Below are 22,135 nucleotides of genomic sequence, written 5' to 3' on the forward strand. Positions count from 1 at the left end.
ATCAGGGAACTACAAAATACAGTGGAAAGTCTCAAGAACAGGGTAGATCAAACAGAAGGAAGAATCTCAGAGCTTGAAGATAACACCCTCCAACTAAATAAATCCGTCACAGAGATAGAGCAGAGAAACAAGAGAAAAGAGCAAAGCCTACAAGACCTGTGGGATTATGTGAAGAAACCTAATGTGAGGGTCATAGGTTTACCAGAGGGGGAAGAAGACAACACTCAAGGGTTGGACAAGCTATTTGAAGATATAATAGAGGAAAATTTTCCAGGCCTTGCTCAAAATCTTGATATACAAGTTCAAGAAGCTAAGAGGACCCCTGTGAGATTCAATACAAACAGGAAGATGTCACAACATGCAGTCATCAGACTGACCAAAATATCAACTAAAGAGGCCCTTCTAAGAGCTATAAGATGAAAGAAGCAAGTGACATACAAGGGAAAGCCAATTCGCATAACACCAGACTTCTCTAATGAGACTATACAAGCAAGGAGAGACTGGGGCCCCATTCTCACTCTTCTGAAACAAAATAATGCCCAGCCTAGAATCCTATTCCCTGCAAAACTAAGCTTCATATATGAAGGAGAAATAAAGACATTCTCAAACAAGCAAAGTCTCAGAGAATTCACCAAGACAAGACCAGCCCTACAAGAAGTACTCAAAACAGTGTTACGCACGGAACACTGTAATAAAAACTCACGAATATAAAAACAACCAAAACCCAAAGATTAAAGGCCAGATATTACAATGGCTCAAGAGAGAAATCAAAGTAACAACATCCAGCCCAACAGAATGAACAGTAATCTACCTTACCTATCAGTTCTCTCAATAAATGTGAATGGCTTAAACTCTCCACTCAAGAGACATAGGCTGGCTGAATGGATAAGAAAATATAGGCCAAGTATATGCTGTCTTCAGGAAAACATCTAAACTGCAAGGATGCATATAGATTAAAAGTAAAAGGGTGGAGATCAGTATTCCAGGCAAGTGGAAGCCAAAAGAAGGCTAGTGTGGCAGTTCTAATTTCAGACAATTTAGTTTTTAAACTAAAGTGAAAGACAAAGAGGGTCATTATATAATGGTGAAGGGCACACTTCAACAAGAAAGAGATAACAATTTTAAATATATATGCACCCAACTTAGGGGCACCCAGTTTCATAAAGCAAACCTTACTGGATCTAAGCAAATGGATTAATAGCAACTACATAATCAATGGAGATTTCAACACACCCACTGAAGGCTCAAGACAGATCCTACAAACAGAAAATTAATAAAGAAATAATGGACTTAAACAAAACCCTGAAACAATTGGGTCTGACTGACATCTACAGGACATTCTACCCCAAATCTACTGAATATACATTCTTCACATCAGCTCACGGGACATTCTCTAAGATTGACCATATCCTAGGACACAAAGTAAATCTCAAAAAATTTAAAAAAATAGAAATCATACCATGTACCTTCTCAGATCACAGTGGAATAAAACTAGAAATCAACCCTAACAGAAACTCACATTTCTACACAAAAACATGGAAATTAAACAACCTCCTATTAATGATTACTTCATAAATGAAGAAATCAAGACGGAAATAAAAAAATTCTATGAAGCAAACGACAATGGAGAGACAAGTTATCAAATACTCTGGGACACAGCTAAAGCAGTTCTGAGAGGAAAGTTTATCTCCATAAATGCTTATAACCAAAAGACAAAAAGATCACAAATAGACAATCTAACGAAACGACTCAAAGAGCTGGAAAAAGAAGAACAGACCAACCCCAAACCCAGCAGAAGAAGTGAAATCAACAAGATCAAATCAGAGCTAAACAAAATTGAAAACAGGGATGCTATTCAGGAGATTAATAAAACAAAAAGTTGGTTCTTTGAAAAAATAAACAAAATTGACACACCATTGGCTAAGCTAACGAAAAGCAGCAAAGAGAAATCTCTAATAAGCTCCATCAGGAACAAAAAAGGAGATATCACAACTGATCCCAAAGAGATACAAGATATAATTTATGAATACTACAAAAATCTTTATGCACACAAACTGGAAAATGTGGAGGAAATGGACAAAGTTCTAGAAACACACAGCCTCCCTAGGCTCAACCAGGAAGAAATAGATTCCCTGAATAGACCAATCTCTAGTGCTGAAATAGAAACAGCAATTTAAAATCTCCCTAAAAAGAAAAATCCCGGTCCAGATGGTTTCACACCCGAATTTTACCACACTTACAAAGAAGAACTAGTACTTATCTTGCAGAAACTATTCCACAACATCGAGAAGAATGGAAACCTCCCCGACACCTTTTATGAAGTGAATATTACTCTGATACCAAAACCAGGAAAGGATGCAACAAAAAAAGAAAACTACAGACCAATATCCCTAATGAATATAGATGCAAAAATTTTCAACAAAATCTTAGCTAACCAAATCCAGACGCTTATCAAAAAAATAATCCATCACGACCAAGTGGGCTTCATCCCAGGGATGCAGGGATGGTTCAACATATGTAAATCTATAAATGCAATTCACCACGTAAACAGAAGCAAAAACAAAGACCACATGATTCTTTCAATAGATGCAGAAAAAGCTTTTGACAAAATTCAACACCCTTTCATGATAAGGACACTTAAGAAAATAGACATAGAAGGGACATACCTAAAAATGATACAAGCCATATATGACAGACCCATAGCCAACATCATACTGAATGAGGAAAAATTGAAATCATTCCCACTTAGAACTGGAACCAGACAAGGCTGCCCACTATCTCCACTTCTGTTCAACATAGTGCTGGAAGTCTTGGCTACAGCAATCAGACAGGAAAATGGAATTAAAGGTATCCAAATAGGGGCAGAAGAGATCAAACTTTCACTGTTTGCTGATGATATGATATTATATCTAGAAAACCCCAAGATTCAACCAAGAAACTCCTGGAACTGATCAATGAATTTAGTAAAGTCTCAGGATACAAAATCAATACACGGAAATCAGAGGCATTCATATACGCCAACAACAATCTAATTGAGAACCAAATCAAAGACTCAATTCCCTTCACAATAGCAACAAAGAAATTAAAGTACCTAGGAATATACTTAACCAAGGAGGTAAAAGACCTCTACAGGGAGATCTATGAAACACTGAGGAAGGAAATAGCAGAGGATGTAAACAGGTGGAAATCCAAACCATGCTCGTGGATCGGCAGACTCAACATCATCAAAATGTCTATACTACCCAAACTGATCTACAGATTCAATGCAATACCTATTAAAATCCCATCAGCATTCTTCACAGATATAGAAAAAATAATTTTACGCTTCGTATGGAACCAAAGAAGACCCCGAATATCAAGAGCAATTCTAGGCAACAAAAACAAAATGGGAGGCATTAATATGCCAGATATCTAACTATACTACAAAGCTGTAGTAATTAAATCAATATGGTATTGGCACAAAAATAGGAATATGGACCAGTGGAACAGATGTGAGAATCCTGATATAAAACCATCCTCATATAGCTATCTAATCTTTGACAAAGCAGACAAAAACATACGCTGGGGAAAAGAATCCCTTTTCAATAAATGGTGCTGGGAAAACTGGATAGCCACCTGTAGAAGGCTAAAGCAGGACCCACACCTTTCACCTCTCACAAAAATCAACTCACGCTGGATAACAGACTTAAACCTAAGATATGAAACTATTAGAATTCTAGAGGAAAAAGTTGGAAACACTCTCCTAGACATCGGCCTAGGCAAAGAGTTTATGAAGAAGTCCCCAAAGGCAATCACAGCAGCAACAAAAATAAATAAATGGGACATGATCAAACTACAAAGCTTCTGCACAGCCAAAGAAATAGTCATGAAAGTAAACAGACAACCTACAGAATGGGAGAAAATTTTTGCATTCTATGCATCCGATAAGGGACTGATAACTAGAATATACTTAGAACTCACGAAAATCAGGAAGAAAAAATCAAATAACCTCATTAAAAAATGGGCAAAGGACTTGAACAGAAACTTTTCTAAAGAAGACAGAAGAATGGCCAACAAACATATGAAAAAATGCCCAACATCTCTAATCAGTGAAATGCAAATCAAAACCACAATGAGATATCACTTAACTCCAGTGAGAATGGCCTTTATCAAAAAGTCTCCGAACAATAAATGCTGGCGTGGATGCGGAGAGAGAGGAACACTCCTACACTGCTGGTGGGACTGCAAACTAGTTCAACCTCTGTGGAAAGCAATATGGAGATAACCTTAAAGCGATACAAGTGAATCTACCATTTGATCCAGCAATCCCATTGCTGGGCATCTGCCCCAAAGATCCAATGACACTCTACAAAAAAGACACCTGCACTCGAATGTTTATAGCAGCACAATTCATAATTGCAAGGCTGTGGAAACAGCCCAAGTGCCCATCAATCCAAGAATGGATTAATAAAATGTGGTATATGTATACCATGGAGTACTATTCAGCTCTAAGAAACAATGGTGATATAGCACATCTTATATTTTCCTGGTTAGAGCTGGAACCCATACTATTAAGTGAAGTTTCCCAAGAATGGAAAAACAAGCACCACATATACTCACCAGCAAATTGGTATTAACTGAACAGCACCTAAGTTGTCACATAGATACTATAGTAATAGGTTATTGAGCAGGTGGGAGGGGGGAGGGCTGCGGGTATATACATATATAATGAGTGAGATGTGCACCATCTGGGGGATGGTCATGCTGGAGACTCAGACTTGTGGGGGGAGGGAGGAAAATGGGCATTTATTGAAACCTTAAAATCTGTACCCCAATAATATGCTGAAATAAAAAATAAATAAATAAATAAAAATTAACAAAAGCACTCAGATTAAGTAGATAAACAAAGTGAACATGTAATGCACAAGGAAGAAATTTGAATATTCAAAAGTATGTTCACCTTGCTAATAAGTGTGGTTCAGACGAATAAAAGAACAACAAAATATATATTTTTTTAAATTATGATTTAAAAAAATAATAGCTATTTTTGGTGAGATGTCTATGAGGTGGACATTCCCATATAAAACTTCTGTGAATGTAAATGGAAACAATTTTTGAGAAGGAAAATTTCACAGTATATACTAAAAGCCTTTAAAATGTTTCCACTAAATGGTTTAGTAAAATAAATAAAAATCTCACAATGGAGTATGCTTTCTCTATAAAAAGTTACACTTATGCATGTTTGTTTATCACATTGGAAAGTATTTTATAAGCAGAACTTAATGTTAAAAGAAAAGAAAACCAGATATATACTAAACAAGGATACCCTCCATAACATATATTTGCTTAGAAAATATTACACACAATATTTCTGATAAAGATTGAGCGAGTAAGATGAGGGATGAAATATTGAACACGTCCTCTTTATATAGGCACCAAGCTAAACACGCCAACATCCACTCAATAAATTTATTCAAGAAATATGTCTTTGGTGCCTGCTAGAATCAGACACAATTATGGACTCTGGGGACAGGTCAGCGAACACACAATTCCCTTCTCTCATGAAACAGACAGACCAATAATAAAATGCACCATGAAATACATCAAAGTGTTATGACCAATAAGTTTGCAATCCCAAGGGTGATTAAATTTGTATTTTATGCATTTCTGCATTAAGAAAATTAAATGTTAGCAAATGTTTTACTATAAATAAAATTCTATATATATGCTTAGAGCATTTGAATTTACAAGATATTTTCATAAAATTATCTTTTTGTGGCCTCCAAACAGCCTTTGGATATAAGCATGGTAGAGATTTGTATTTCTGTTTTGTGGATGAAGTTACAAAGAGGCTCAGAAAGGTTGTGTGACTTACTTACTATCACCCCGTTCACAGTTGGCAATGTTGGGCTGAGAAGCTGGCCAATATATCACGATAAAATGGTGTATTATAATCAGAAACACTTGAGTTCAAACTCTGATTCTGGAGAACGCAATGAGCATCAGATTAAAGTCCTTAACCTGTTGCTTGGCTCATAGTAAATCTTTAACAAATGTTAATTCTCCTCTCTGCTAGATGCTTATTCAGTAGGACCATGATCCCACCAGTCTTAGGAGTCAGCTCCTCTCCCAGTAAGCTTGACCTGCTCCTAACCTAAAGAGGTGCCTTAGGGAACAAGAGATGAGGCAGCTCCCAGTCGGTTGGGAAGTGCCCTACGCTTGTTTGCTTCCCAGGGTCCAGCCTTTACTCACTTCTTTCAGTCTCATCTGCATGCTCCAGCTTTGCTCCCCAGTGGGGCTAGAGGTCTTGGCTTCTGACGGAAGGGGAGTGTCTATCACACTCTTGAAATAGCGTGTATCTGTGCAAACAGAAAAATATTAAAGTCATACTTTATGTGGACTCAGCACATTATAATTTACAAAATATCTGGATATTTATAGACTCATTAAATCATCACAATGTAGGCATGAGGCAGATAATTACACTTCCACTTAACAGATGAGGAGACTGAGGCGTGAAGAGGAGAAATTACTCCTCTTGGCTTACACAAATAAATGCCAAAGTCTGGACTTGAACACCTTTCATTTTCTTATCCACCTAAGAAATTCTACTAATCCTTCAATATTTGTGCTATTTCACATCCTTTAAAAATTTCCTATGTATCTCCTACCTATACCTCTCCAAGGCTCCCCTTTCTACATTAAGCACTTAATATATTCTATTCTATCACATTTGATCTGTCTGTTTTTACGACTAGATTGTGACCTTCCTGAGGGCATGGGTTGTGCTTTGTTTGTCTTTGTGTCCCCTGATCAATCTAACTGACACAGAGTAAATACTTAGTAAATGCTTGTTGAATAAATGAACAAAGGAATGCCATGATTATTTACAAGAGGATTCTCTCCAAAGAAACTTTTATAGATTCATTTCAGCGGTCAAGCCCTCAGAAATCATGAATGCTTCCTCTTTTCCCTTGCAATGGTATGTCATATCTAAAGTTCAGAGAACTTACTAAAGCTGCCCTATGTGCACCATTTAGAAAGAGACAAAGGTGACTATGAAATTAGGTCTTCTTTACTCCTAACAAGCGTGGCTTTACTGCCATGCCCTGGTACTGCTTATGGGATGGCTACCTGCAAAACGAATCAACCAAGTTACAAAGTCTTTTCTTCCACTCTACTCCCCCATATGCAAACTCCATCTTAACATTTCCCTTATTGCCCAAATACATCTTTTCCACCTTGTGCCATGTTCATTAGTTGTTCCTCAAGAAAAGTATCATCATGATAATATTAGCTAAGAGTTATAGACCTCTGACTCTGTACCAGGTCCTCTGGCTAGAACTCAACATACGTCTTTCACATAAACTTCAAAAGAGCTCTCTGGGGTAAGTTCTATTATTATGAACCCCATTTTCAGATAGAGAAAGTGAGTTTTAGAAACTTGCTTAAGATCACACAATTAGTAAGCCTTGGAAGAAGAATTTTAACCTAGGGTTGTTTAATTCAGAAACTGCACCTTTAATTACTATGCAATATGGCAGCATGGATATGCGTCTTTGGATTTTAGGCAGACCCCTGAGTGTTACCTGCATACTCAGATTCCTTTATAGGCCGGGCTGGTAAAATTTTTATCGTTTGCCACGCCTCGACCATCTGAAGCTCAGGGTCTTCATAGTCATCATCATCACTGTGGCCTTTTGTTCCATCCAGGATTGCAGCAAAGTTTCTTTCCTAAGTAGGCAGGAACATTCAAGTGAGTTAAAGGAAGATACGATGTTGACAAAGATTACAGGCTACAGTGCTAGCTAAGGGAGTGATGTAGGTTTTCTTAGCTGCAAGGTAAAGATTTCAGAGTCTGGGGTCTGTGGTTTAACTCTTGTGCTCGGCAGAGTTCTAAAGATGTCCACCAATACTTCCATTCCTGATTATTGAGTCAAACGTTAATCTAGGTACTGCTGTGAAAGGACAGTGCAAATGTAATTGAGGTTACTAACTAGCCAGCTTTAAAATTGGCAAGAGCATGCCAGCTTAGGGCTGTCTTCCTCTCCTTATAAAGTCACCAATCCCATCATGAGGGCCCCACCTTGATGACCTTATCTAATGCTAATTACCAACAAAGATCCTGCCTCCAAATGCCATCAACATAAGAATTTGGGGGTTAAATTTCCAGCGCATGACATTTGGGGGACACAGTCAAACCACAGCAAGTGCAATGGTGAACAGAGGGAGCCTGAGCTCGGGCTATGTGGTTGTGGGCAGCACTTGAACTCTTTCTTTGGACTCGCAGGGTTTTTTCTGTTTTGTTTTGTTTTTTTATCATCAATAGCTGAAAATTTGAAGTCAAATGTTGGGGAAATATGATTGAGGAATTAATGAAATGTGGCTCATAAGTCCATTATTCTATTGTATAACCCAATATTACTATATTAAAGACAGAAAAAGGAGTTTGTAGGGTTTTTCCCTGAAGGAATGTGTGGACACAATGGTTCACTTATTAGAAGCTGCTATTATGGGAGAGCTCTCAAATCTCCGGTGGGGATGTTTTCCAGAAAGGCTTCCTGGTATCTCAAAATCTGTGAGCTTCCCTGTGTCTTGAAAGACAAGACAAGACAATTATGGCCCACAGGATGGGAGCCGGAGACAATGAATGCACTTTGCCCAGAGAACCGTCCTGGTGGTTATAAACAACCTATTTTATTAGAGAAGGGCTTCCTGCTCTCTCCTGTTTGTCTACCTTTAAGTTCACCATAACTAATAAAAAAAATATATATAGAGTCACTATACCTCTTTTGTTTTACTTTGTTAATTGACAACTACTACCTCTTTAGAAGTTAGCCCCTGAAAGATTTTGTACCTGTTTGCTCACCTAGAGAAATTAGTCCTCCCCTTGAGAGGACTTTTGACCCTAACCCACTACCTGTATCACCTAGCAACTGCATTCCCTGATATGCAAATATGTTACCCTGACAACTGGTAATTGATGTCTGTGATTATAAAAACCCGTATGAATCTGACCATAGTGCTGGTGGTTATGGAGATCTACCAGTCCCCTAGGTGCTCCCCACTGTGTTATATTTGATCTTTATATATATAACTATAAACTATACCTTAGTCTCTGTGTATTCTTTTATTTCTCTCTGTTGCCTATCAATTTCCTTATCCTCTGTGGTGACCCCTGTCTTAGGGACCTGGCTCCATGGGTAGAAGTAGCTAATCCCCTCTTGGGCCTGCCTCAGATACTACTCTTGCCCCACAGTCAAAGTTGTTGATTTATTGCCTTAACTATACCTGTGTTGTTGCTGTTTGTACATGATAGATTTTTAGGATATACTTAGAAAATAGATGAATAAGTGCATAAAGTAATAGATTTTAACTACCTTTAGGGATTAATTATTTCCATGTGTGTGATTTAATTTTTTTAATTAATGTTGTACTTTGTCTTGTCATAGAGGTATATTTATTGGGGATCACTTCAAACTTATTTATGAATTAAATGGCTGCATATAACACTAAATGAATACAATCACATATAGCTATAGAGTGACTTTGGCAACAAGAAGTGTCTTAAATGAGACAATGCATGTAAAATTTTGAGTAAAATGCCTGATGATAAATACTCAGTAAATGTTAGCTGTAAATATTGCCATGACTGCTACTGCTATAACTGCTACCATTAAAGAACATCAGGGGAGGTGGTAAAACTGTCTACTAACCCTACTTTCCTCTCCTCCTCTTAAAGTTCCTCTAACATTTGTAAAGTACAGTTCTCCCTCAGTATCTGCAGGGGTTTGGGTCCAAGACCCCTGAGGATACCAAGACCTGCAGATGCTCAAGTCCCTGGTATAAAATGGCATAGTATCTGCACATAACCTATTTACATCCTCCTGTAAATTTTAAATCATAGATTACTTATAATGCCTAATGCAATGTAAATGCTATGTAAATAATTGTTGTACTATATTTTTTATTTGTATTATTATTATTGTGTTGTTATGTTTTATTATTATTTTTTTGAACATTTTCAAACTGAGGAGGTTTGCATCCACAAATACAAAACCTGTGGATACAGAGGTCCAATTGTACTTAGTATATGCTAAGTACTTTATGTACTTCATTTAACTGTATAAGCAGAAAATTGATGAGGTGATTCTATTATAGTGGAGGGGCCTGGAATTAAACCTTTCTGAGTTTAATTTCTAGTTCTGCAATATTCTAGTTCTCTAATTTATTTTGGCAAGTTGTGTGTTCCTGAGTAAGGGTCCATAGCTTTAGTTATAATTTTAAAGAGGTACCTCAAATAATAAGAAACAATGAGTTAATAGGCAGATTCTATCTATCTATCTATCTATCTATCTATCTATCTATCTATTATTTATCTACCCTTCTAATCTGTAGATATTTAAATGAAAGCTATTTATTTATGTATACATTAACAATATGATTACTTAAAATATAAGACATTTAAATTAATGTTATAAATTTTAAACTTTGTCTCCTAGTGTTAAAATTCTTTGTAAATGTTGCAGATGGCTTCATGAAATGGATATATCATAACATTCAGTTATTTCTGTATTATTACATATTTGGCATGATTCCAATATGGTGCCATTTAAAATATAGTATTATAAAATATCAGTGAACATGTTTAAATATTAGTATAAATTTTAGGTTATTTTCTTCATTTAAATTTCCAACCATGAATTATTGGGCCAAAAATATGGATTTTTTTATACTGCCTAGTTAATATTGACTAATTGTTGTCAAGAAAGTTTGCTTCAATTTAAAATTTTACTGTTAAGTGTTTAGAAGTGCATTTCTCAGAATGCACTTGCCAGCACAACATATTGGTATTTTCCCTTATTTAACCTTCACGATGACCATTTGAATTAATTTTTATCTCCATTTTATAGCTGAGGAATTGGAATGCAGTTTATACCCAGGAATCAAAATGCAGGCTTCCTTGCCAGGAAAGTATGCTATTTGGAAATGTATTTTTAAAACTTCTTTAATTTTTTAATTTTTTTAATTCACCGAGTACCTTGAAAAAAGCCACTTACTCTGTAAATATTAAAGACTGACAACACAGATAAGGGAATCGGCTGACTTACACAGTCGGGAAGAGGCTCATTTATCCTGTGGTACAGGCCTGCCAAGGAAAACAGACCAAATGTTATTTCAATCGCTGTGCTAGCTCAAAACATTGAAAAGAATGAGCCCTTGTTTCCCCCCCCCCCTAGAAAACCTTGTGCCCATTTTAAATAACTTTTCTTGATTATAATTTTTCAAAAACTGAAGTGCATTTTTCTTTATTTCCCATTGTACCTGCTGCTCTTGCAAAACAGGGGCAGCAATAGAAAGGGAGGGAAGACAACCAAACTCAAACCAGACAGTGACCCTGGAGACAAGAAGCCTCCCTCTTCCTATAGCAGGTTCAAATTCTCATCCAAAGAGAGAGGTTATGTTCAGAGACCCCTCACATTCATCGCTCCCAAAGTCAGGAGTCAGCAGCACCTCAGCTAATGATGTTTATTTTTCTCTTCTCCTCTCCTCCTATGACACAGCATGTTGTATTTGCAATAATCTGTCCCTACATCCATCTCCTTCAACAAAATGTAAGTATTTTGAGGGCAGGGGTTATTTCTATTTATTCATCTAGCCCCAGCTCCAGGCACAAGGCCTGATATTGGACAATTGAGTCCTTGGTAGATGTGTGTTGAATAAATATCGTTCGATTGAGGTTTCTCAACTCTCAGCTTCCTTATTTGGACTTGTTTTATTAAAGATTGCCTGAGACCATTCAGTCACTCAGTTTTCTCTGTTTTAAATTTTATTTTCTGATTATGTGCAAAACCACAAAAGAACTAATGATGTGCCCTACAGATTTTTTGATTTCTCATAGACTTAATTTTCCGATGCCACATAGTAGTTATGTGCTATTAGTCTGTATTGAGGAGCATTAAAAGCAATTTTTTTTCTTTTTTTGTTAAATCACATTCTCTTTAGTAGCATGCATGTGGGAAGTTTCTTGAAGGACTTAGGACTAGGTGCTGCATGCTTGTTAGCAATTAATTTGCTTGGAGTTAAGGAAAACATCATTTCTGTAAGAAATTGTATTTCCCTTCTTCCTTTGGCTGCTGAAAACTTTGGGACAAATTTCTGAGCTGCGTCCAGGTATTGTAGAGGATCCTGTGTGATAAACATTTCTACGTCTTGTTCTGGTTTTATTATTTTCTTAAACTTTTGTCCTTTTGCCCTGAATGCTCTTACCATATCAAAATATAAAATAAATATTTGTTAATTATGTCAGTATGTTTAAGTCTTTTGTAAGGTGTAACGTGCAAATTAACGAAAATTTGGCTTAATGGGAACACAGTTGTCTGGACTTTGCCTCGGACCAGTACCTAGGGGAGGTGCCAACTAGCAGAGCTCATCTCCTTGACGTAAGGGACTGTGAGAAGCACCTGCCTCCTCCCCCTGCCCGTCCTGGTGGTGGGGTAGCAGCTCGCAGGCACTAATGACACCTTCCTGACCCGGCGCAATTACCTCCCCACTGAGATCCCTGGCGGAGAAACCCACACGTTCTCCAGCCCTTTAGAGTAGTAATTTGTACTCTCTCATGCACTGCGTTAAATTAATAAGGTCACCCATTAAAGACCAGCTGGCCCGGAAAGAGCAAATGTGCTCAGAATTATTGGGGATCTGCTCTGGCTCTCGTCATCCAGGGAAACAGCTCCGCTGTCTAATTCAGGGTTCGATATAATTTCGTGTTAGGAAATTGGCTTCATCAGATGCAGTCATTAGGCCGGCATCCCCACGGAGAGCTGCGGAGTCTCTTTTCTCACCACAGGCCAGTGTTGCAGCCTGAGACTCCCCGCCTGCACCCCCAAACACGCTTCCTGCCCCTCCGGTGTAGGTCCTGCCCCTTTCACCTCCCCTTTGCCTCTCGCATCCTCCTGTATGCTCAGCGTCCTTTCAGATCCCATTTCCCTACTTCTCTGCCTGCTCCAGGCCACACGAGTCTCCTGGAATTGTTAAAGTACTCATTTTCTGTCTCACTCGCCAGGACACTTAAACACAAACAGGTGGCGTATGATTACTTCTTTGTTGTGTTTCTACATATCCATCCTAGGGAAGGGATTGTCTTTTCTCTCCTGCGGTACCTATCTGTGCTGCCATCAGTGCAGAGTTTTGCAAATGTCATTTTAAAGCATAGTTCTAAGACTGTATGTCAGTCCCTGTGACCTGTTGCCCATGACATCAGGACACACAGTCCAGATTCCCCGAGTGGCCCTGAGGGCCAGCACAGCCTGCTCCTGCCCCGTCCTTGGATCTCACCCCTTTCCAGTTTAGCGAGAGTCCTCCTCACCCCCGTCTGACCACCACCCACATCTAATCTCATCAGGGCCTCACTCTCCATCTTCCCCTGGTGATGTCTGGTCACCCCGGCCTCCCTTCAGCAAGAGTCCTGTGAGGTCAGTTTGGCCAGAAATCCTCCTAGTAATTTTCCATCTACTGACCCCATCCTGCTCCTTGGCTGCAAATCCCCACTTTGCCTTGTTGTATTCTGAGTTGAGCCCGATCTCTCTCCCCTACTGCACACATTGCAGTAACTCCTACACCTATTGCAATGGTCCCGAGTAAAGTCTCCCTTACTGTTTGAATAGGTGTTGTGACATTTTTTCTTTACCTCTTTCTGACCTCTCATTTCCAGCCACATCAGCCTGGTCTCAAGTCTCTCCAGCACCCCCAGCTCCTTGTGCTGCAGGGACTTACAATCTGTTGTCCCTCTGTCCAGAACATTCTCTATTTGGCTCTACCTTTGCCTGCATCCTTTTTCACCATCAAATTGTATCTGAAGTGTCATCTCTCCTGAGCGGGGGTGATTTCTCTGACTACCAATCTCAGGCAAAAATGAAAGAGCTCTTCCCGGCCCCATTCCTCACTCCCCCAGCACCTGGTGTGGCCATGAGGAAGCTGTACCAGGTGTGCTCACCAAGCCTGCTTCCCTTCCCCTGCTGCCAGGCTGGTGTACCCTTCCTGGGTTCCCCTGCCCTGGGTGGGCGTGGCATGGCATCCGGCCCCAGGGCACGACGGGTGTGATGGACTCCACTCCAGGCTGGCCCATGTGGCCCTCTGTCCCATTGCCCTTGCCTTGGTGGCTGGGCAGAAACAGAGGACCCTTTGAGGATCATGGAAGCCATCAGGTAAAAGAAAAGTGAATCCAAATGAGTGTTTGGAAAAAGACCTCCTTCTATCCACATCGGATTGCAATGTGAGCAAGAAATAAACCTTTATTTTATTCCACCACTAACATTTGTAGTTTATTCAGTACAGATGTTAGTCCTTCCACCTCCCTGATCAATACATTGCTTTCACTTTCTCTGTAGTATCCAGGACCAAAGCCAACTACAGACTGCGGTACCTGTCATCCCCAGGGCAGTGGCAGGACTGCAGGCCCTTGATCGCTCCTGTAACCCACAGACAGCAGAGGCTGGCAAACAGCAGGTGCACAGTGGGTAAACAGTCGGCTGCCAGATCAGCATATGGCACACTGGAAACACACCACACCCAGGAAGCAGCGACAGAACCTCAGAAGCCCAAGTAGAACCCGGCATCCTTCCTTGCTGAGCGAGCTCGAGCACGACAAAGTGGCCCACCCAGGCCCTCCCAGGTCTTTGCGTCTCCTGGACCTGCAAGACAGATTGGCTTCTCAGAGCCGTTTTGTGTAAAGAGGAAGGGAGTTGCTCGATAGCTTTTTACATCACCGTCCTGGGAGAGTTACGGTTATATGGTGTCTCTCTGTGGAGGGCCATTCATCACCACAGACACCAGACAGCTCCAGAGAACAACTGACTTCTGTGTGCCCCTCGAGGAAACATCTTTTTACAAAAAACAACATCCCATTGAAAGTCATTTTTAAGATGGAAGTGAAGATGAATGTGCATGGTGTAGAGCCCAGGGGGTCTCCTGACAGGCAGAAGGCAATTACTCCAGCCCTGTGGCCATCAGCCTGGACAGAGGCAGAGCCAAGGATGACAAGGCACACGCCGATACCAGCAAACTGAGGTCTCGGACCACTTGCAGCAGACCCACCTCAGGAGCTTAAGAAAAAAGAAGTCAAAGCAAACCCTGGGTCCTGGTGCAAACTAGTTAAATCAGTGTCTGCTTTTTACACAAGCTCCTAAGGGATATTTATTCACTGTGAAGTTTTAGAACCACTGGCCTAGAAGCTCTGAGTCCCTTCCAATGGCAGACAGGCCATGCAAGTTAGATATAGAGATTCTTGGTGTATTTTCACGTGGAAACACGTCTGTGAGCTCATGTCTCTGGAGGTACAAGGCTGGTGCCTTCGCCTATTCCTTATTTATTAATAGTAACTCATAGGGACAGAGTGACTGCCTGAGCCCCCAAGTACTATTGCCATAGGATAGTCACATTCAAAGGACATCACCAGTTGGAAGAATTCCCAGTGGACCCCCTGGCAAGAATATGTTTGTCCTGTGTGAGAAGAGAAGTAAAAATAGGAAGCTTGTAGGGTTTTAGAACTTTCAATTTCTTTAGGAAGTGAAGTCATGTTTCTCAGATATTCCCAACCTGACAGGTTCCCCAAGCAAAACCAGCTTCTGTTTTCATTTGAGTCACAAAAGAAGACTTGAAAGAGGGGAAGGGAGGAGAGGAGTGGTGAAGGTCAGAGTTGGCTCCGACTTTAGAAGCCACTGGCTGGACTTACTCATAAATAAGTACGTGGTGAAAATCGAGGGGCCACTAAGAGTCCTTGGCAGAGGCAGCTGCATGTCTCCCCACACCTGTTTTCCCTCTCTTCTCAAGTATTAGAATCCCTTGATACTGGTCTGTGGCTACCTAGAGTTAGTGCTGAATGTCTTCCTTGCAGCTACATGGCCATGAGTTCAAGCTTTGGTCAATGGAATCTGGGTGGAATATTCGCTCACAAGTTCCAGGTTACTTTCTTAAGTTATGCACTTTTTGTTTCTTCTTTGTCTCCCCTTTCTCTACTCTGCTTCTTGGAGTGCAGACGTCATTATTTTAGGCTGTAGGATGGAGGCCAACACCAGGAAGGGAGCAACAAGATGGGAGGAGCAGGGTCTCCAACAGCTTCCAGGAGCAGAGTGGCCAAAGAGCCTTGGACTGCTTGCCTTGGGACGTGACTTACATGGGGAGGAAAAATAAACAGCTATAATTTTTAAACTCTGTGGATTTTTTTAGTGACTTGTAGCCTTTGATGTTTTATCTCCTTGCGGAGGCCAGTGTTTGAGTTTGCCAGTAACGGAGCAGAGCTGCTGATCAAAGGCACGAGGAAGGCAATGCGTCTTTCATGCAAGCAGAATGAGAAGTCCTAGGTTTAAATCCTGGCTCTGTCATGTTTGGGCCCTGTGACCTCAGCTGTACCCCATCGCTTACAAAACTCCATGAACTAATGCTAACTTGTAGAATGGAAATAATAGTATCTCCTCCCTAATAGCTGCTGAGAAGTTCTGGTCAATGGAATCAAGTGGAAAATCCACCCACAATTTCCAGTGGACACTCCCAGGCTTGGTGGCCATGAACAAGGTGCTGTGTTTTGTGTTTGTCTTTCCAAGTTCACCTTCATGGCCAAATCTTTCTCATGCAGTCTAGGTCTTAGCACGGCTTTCAAATCTATGCTAGGAGCTTGCTTGTTATTTAGTGCTCATTTTTAAGCAAAATGTGCAGCTTTTTCAGCATTCGACTCTGTTTGCATCCACCTGCTGATTATGCACGAGGTTCTTCAAGCTGGGGTCCCCTCCAGCTGTGAGGCACAGGGACTCAGTGGCGCACATCATCTGGGTGATCCCTCATTAGAAGGTGAAAAGCCTGAGACCAAAACTGTTGGGGTCACAACAGCAAGTGCGTTGTGATGGAGTTCTCTAATGATTTCTTTCCAAACTATTGAACTTCCCTCAGGCCCAGTTTGCCTTGTCTATACAGTGAGTATAATAAAATCAGTACCGTGCAGCTGAATTAAACAACTTTGTAAAAAACTTGGCACAAACGCAGGACTTTATTATGTTGGTTTCTTTCCTTTTCCTTCCTCCTCAGGTCCCAGGGCTCACTGGTGTCACAAGAGAGCCAGTATTCAAATTTTGGGCTCCAGACTTAACATCCCAGGTTCTTTCCTCTGTGCGGTGCTGCCTCCCTCAGTCTTTACCTTTTAGGAACTGGAACTTATTTGGGGATAGAGGGAGTTGAGTTGATTTTCATCTCAGTATGACAACAGTCCACACCCTTCCCCCTAGCAGGTTCCAAACTTTAGAACATCTTCAGTTTGGCATCAATCCACATCTGTAGGAAAATGCAGGAATAAAATTCCTTATGTTCCTTTTCACTATCTCTGAATGAAGGATTATGATGTTCAAAGATCTTTGACTATGTGGCTTATACTTGGGGAGGAGGAAGGAAGAGAGGGAGGAAGAGAAAAATAGAAATAAAGATATAGAAAAATATATACTCACACTGTCAAGTGCCACATAGTGAGTGATGTTTCAGTCAATGATGGACCAAATAATGATGGTCGTCCCCTAAGATTATAATGGAGCTGAAAAATCCCTATTGCCTAGCGACACCACAGGTGTTATAATGCTGTAGTGTGACATGTTCCTCACTTGTTTGTGGTGAGTGTGTAAACAAACCTACTACATCACCAGTCATATAAAAGTGTAGCACAAACAGTTACATACAGCACATAGTACTTGATGGTAATCCATGACTATGTTACTCGTTTATGTATTTACTATACTATACTTTTTATCTTGTTTCCTAGTGTACTGTACTTCTACTTGTATATTAAAAAAGTTAACTGGTCAAACAGCCTGCAGCTGTCCTTCAGCAGGTGTCCAGAAGAAGCTGTTGTTATCAAAGGAGATGGCAGCTCCATGAGTGTGATTGTCCCTGAAGACCTTCCAGTGGGACAAGATGTGGAGGTGGAGGATAGTGATATTGATGAGCCTCACTCTGTGTAGGGCTGGCTGGGCTAATGTGTGTGACTGTGTCTCAGTTTTTAACAACAACAACAACAAAGTAAAGAACAGTGAAAAATAATTAAAAATGAAAAAAAGAACACAGGTGATGAGGATATAAGGAAAATATTTTGTATAACTGTAGAATGTGTTTGTGTTTTAAGCCGTGTTGTTACAAAAGAGTCAAAGAATTAAAAAAATTAAAGAGTTTATAAAGTAAAAATTTACAGTAAGCTAAGGTTAATTTATGATGGAAGAAAAAAACTTTAAAAAAATGAATTTATTTTAGTGTAGCCTAAGTGCAGTGTTTATAAAATCTACACTAGTGTACAATAATGTCTTAGGCCTTCACATTCACTCGTCACTCACTCACTGACTCACCCAGAGAAACTTCTAGCCCTGCAAGCTCCACTCATGATAAGCGCCCTGTACAGTGTACTATTTTTAATCTTTTATACTGTGTTTTTACTATATCTTTTCTGTGTTTACATACACAAATACCATTGTGTAACAGTTGCCTACAGAATTCAGTACAGTAACGTGCTGTACAGGTTTGTAGCCCAGGAGCAATAGGCTGTACCATGTGGCCCAGGTGTGTAATAAACTATGCCACCTAGGCTTGTGTCACTACACCCTATGATGTGCACACAATGAAGAAATCACCTAATGACGCACTTCTCAGAATATGTATTTGTCATTAAGTGAAACATGACTGCATATATATACACAGGGGACAAAGAGACTCAGTCTCTCTGCATTTCAGTTTATTCCCTAAACCAATGCCTTGATGGTTATGAGCTAATAATTTCAAGCCACACACGTATAAAAAAAAGACATGAGGTTGATAAGAGAATTGACCTTGTTCAACACTCCCATTTTATAAGGCAGGAGGTAATTCCTGAGGAATCCCACAAAGTTCTCCTGAAATAAATGACACTAATAAACTCGATGAAGATTAAAAAAAAATTTCAAGCCACAAATAGTCCAAACTCACAGAAATAGCTACACAGGAAACATTTAATGGGAGTTTGAAGAACAGGCTAAATGTTCTCACTAGGTGGCCCTGGGAAATTTACTTCCCTTCTCTAGTTCTTAAATTCCTCATCAGCAAAGTACAGTATTACAACCTCAGACAAACTGAGTCCTCGGGATTTTTCATTTTTATTTTTCTCTTTTAAAAATCTGTGCCCAACTGTGGTTATATGGACCTACCACAAACTGGAGGAATGAATGGGTGGATAGATGAGTGAATGAGTGGCGATAGGGAGGGCAGCTGTCTCCCATCCCATTCCCTGGGCTCTCCAGAAACTCAGGTGAAATACACCGAAGCAGTTGCTACCTAGGGAATTAAGAGCAGCTTCTTGACGGGCACAGTGTTGATTCTTTCTTAGCCAGTGATTCTCAAAAGAGCAGCCTAGAATTACCTGCATTGGAATTATCTTAAAAGTAAGGATGCTATGGCCTCACTATCGGCCTGCTAACACATAAACCCTATCTGTTGTGATTCTAAAACACACTGAATTTTGAAGACAATGGTTAACTTCTTGAGTTTACTAATTTTGGCATGATTTGAAATCCTGGCTTGTGTTTTACAAGAACTGGGCAAACACTTTGTGTCTCTCAGCAATTCAACTGTCCATTTTTATTTGTTGATGTGCACCAATAGTCCCAACATCCTGGGGAGAACCAGGCTGACACTAGCCTCTGTGAAAGACAGGCATCGCAACATCTAGAAACAGCCAGCAGGGGGCATTGCAGACTCACATATTCTATACTTGACTTCTCCCTCTAGTTCTAAAATTCTTACTAATTTTTCTTTTAAAAGTAACCTTAAAGACTGCTTTCCTTAAAAAAACTTATATATATATATTTTTTTTCTTGACAAGATGAAATTTTTCTAATGGAATCAGCCAATATCTATTTTTATCGGGGTTTTTATTGTGTGTGGTCACATAAGACAGAAGGACCCACTTTCTAAATAGGGCACCTCCTGAAATTTCATTCTTTATTCAGTGGAAGGAGAAAAACTCATGAGTTTATTTTGTGGAAAAACATAGTGCTGTTCTCTACATAGGCCTCTGAGAAGGTATTGACTTTGATGGATTGTCCCAGTTTGAATATGTGTTTGCCTTCTTCTCTAGGTCTGGAGTATTTTTTTTTAAGAATTTGTTTTTTGATAGATTATTTTTAGTATACTAAAATACATGCTACTGAGGAAAAGTGTAAGACATGAATATGCAAAAAAAGAAGAGAATAAAAATCACTATAATGTTACCATGCCAAAACAAGCACTGTATTTGATTATAGCCAAATCACTCAGATGCACACACAAACACACACACACTACACACACACACACAGACTATCTATACACATACACACAGATATACAGTCTATATATGTATATAGAGAGACTATACATATGTGATCACACTGTGTATACTGCTCTTTTCCAGGCTTTTTTGCAAAACTACATATCAGCCTATCCATGACAATGAATATGCTTCAATGTCATCACTTTTTAATGGCTACAGAGTATTTTCTCACATGGATGCCCTACCCTATTTTTAACTACTCCCATGGTAGAACGTTGGAAACCACTTGAAGTATCTAGGAATGTTACAAATGCCACTGTGATGAGCATTCTTTCATGTAAATCTTTATGCACATCCTTGATTTTATCAGGTTCTGCTATATTTTAGTAGGCATTTGTAGCCGTTCATAAGTATGCATAGGCTGGGATGGCATGATTTGCTGCTAAGCACTTTTGGCAGGGTATGGATTCTAGCGTGCACAGGCAAGCCTGGGCAGCTTTATCTCAACTGACTTTTCGGGGATTTTGATTTGCTTTCTTTTCCTTGCCTGTGCCTCTAGAATGGTGTCAATGAAATGGAACGCCCACCTGCCAGTTTTTCTCTGCCTTACCCAAGGTGGGGAGCAGGATGGAAGGGGAGGGTACAGGTAGGTAGGAATTGGCTGCTCTATTTTACCTGTGTGGTTTAGAATTCACCAGCCACTGCATCAGATAAGCAACTTCAGTCCCACTTGCCACCCCCCTTAGAATTTTCTAGAGTTTCCTCCAGGACTCCTGAGGATGGCAGGAGGCAATGAGAAGGGCAGGCAGGTAAGAAGAGTCTATTTGAGATTAAAGACTCTAGTTCAATTAGGAAGCGTCTACCTAAAAAGAGCACAACCTCTGTTAGGCCCGACTGGGGAGTTTAATAAAAACATTTTCTGTCAGAGGGGTTAGAGGTGGGCGCTCATTCCCCGCTTAAAGTCACACTTCACGATTTTGCTTTGCTTCTGCCCAATTCTCACTGCTGTCTGGGGCATGCCGAGTGCCTGTTATTATATACCCCGACCTGCTCTGTGATGGAGCTTTCAAATTCACTTGCTGATTACACAACTTCCTATGATTTTATCTCTGCTTTGCACACTTTCTCTGGACCATGTCTTAATTTTTCTGTCTCATTCCTGTCATCATATCTAGCCACCAGCTTTCTAAGGAAGCTGGGTGGGACTTTTCCTGAGATGACAACCTTCCAAGACCAATACGGTACATACTTTTACTCAGACTCAAATGAGCTCCTATGAAGTGCCTGGTACCAGGAAACAGGCTCTCCCAAGAGACACAAGAGAAGCATAAAATGTGGCTTCTGAACCATTCTTTCACTCAACTCATGTTTTGGGGAAAAACTATTACAGAGGTTTAGTTGATTGAACATGACTGAGTAGCCACAATACTAGCACTGAGGCTCACTTATACCCATTTCACGGATGGAGAAACTCAGGCTCAGAGGGACCTACGCTTCATTCAAGGCTGCACAGCTAACAAGTGCAGAGCCAGGATCCCCACCTGATCTGTCAGCGCCCAACGCTTGTGAGAGTCACAGACCAGGCTGTACCCTGGGAACAACTGGAGAGAAGGATCACAAGTAGCTAATTTCATTATAAACAGGCCAATAGTTTTATGGAAAGTAAAACAAAAAGAACAGAAAGAACAGCCCAGCAGACCCACGCTGGCGTTCCCACTGCTTAGATGACTGGGGACCCTGACTCACCTGTGGCACTATTGAGCCGCGGCCATGACCTAGGGCAGAAAAGAGAACAACGTGAGTGTCAGCTGCCCGGAGTTCACCAACCTGCCCCACAGGGTGGGC

General features: G+C 40.2%; 1 protein-coding gene across 1 annotated transcript in view; it reads right to left on the reverse strand.

Annotated features, from left to right (window-relative positions):
* The window catches only part of CLNK (cytokine dependent hematopoietic cell linker), a 104,975-nt gene that overhangs the window by 66,775 nt on the left and 16,065 nt on the right, over positions 1-22,135 (reverse strand). The window contains exons 4-7 of the mRNA XM_076000455.1: positions 22,037-22,065; positions 11,091-11,128; positions 7,569-7,713; positions 6,232-6,338 (exon numbers count right to left, since the gene is read on the reverse strand). Of these exons, the coding sequence (XP_075856570.1) occupies positions 6,232-6,338; positions 7,569-7,713; positions 11,091-11,128; positions 22,037-22,065 (319 nt within the window). The remainder of the gene's footprint in view (positions 1-6,231; positions 6,339-7,568; positions 7,714-11,090; positions 11,129-22,036; positions 22,066-22,135) is intronic.

Source organism: Microcebus murinus, chromosome 3 (assembly GCF_040939455.1).
Source record: "Microcebus murinus isolate Inina chromosome 3, M.murinus_Inina_mat1.0, whole genome shotgun sequence".
NCBI lineage: Eukaryota > Metazoa > Chordata > Mammalia > Primates > Cheirogaleidae > Microcebus > Microcebus murinus.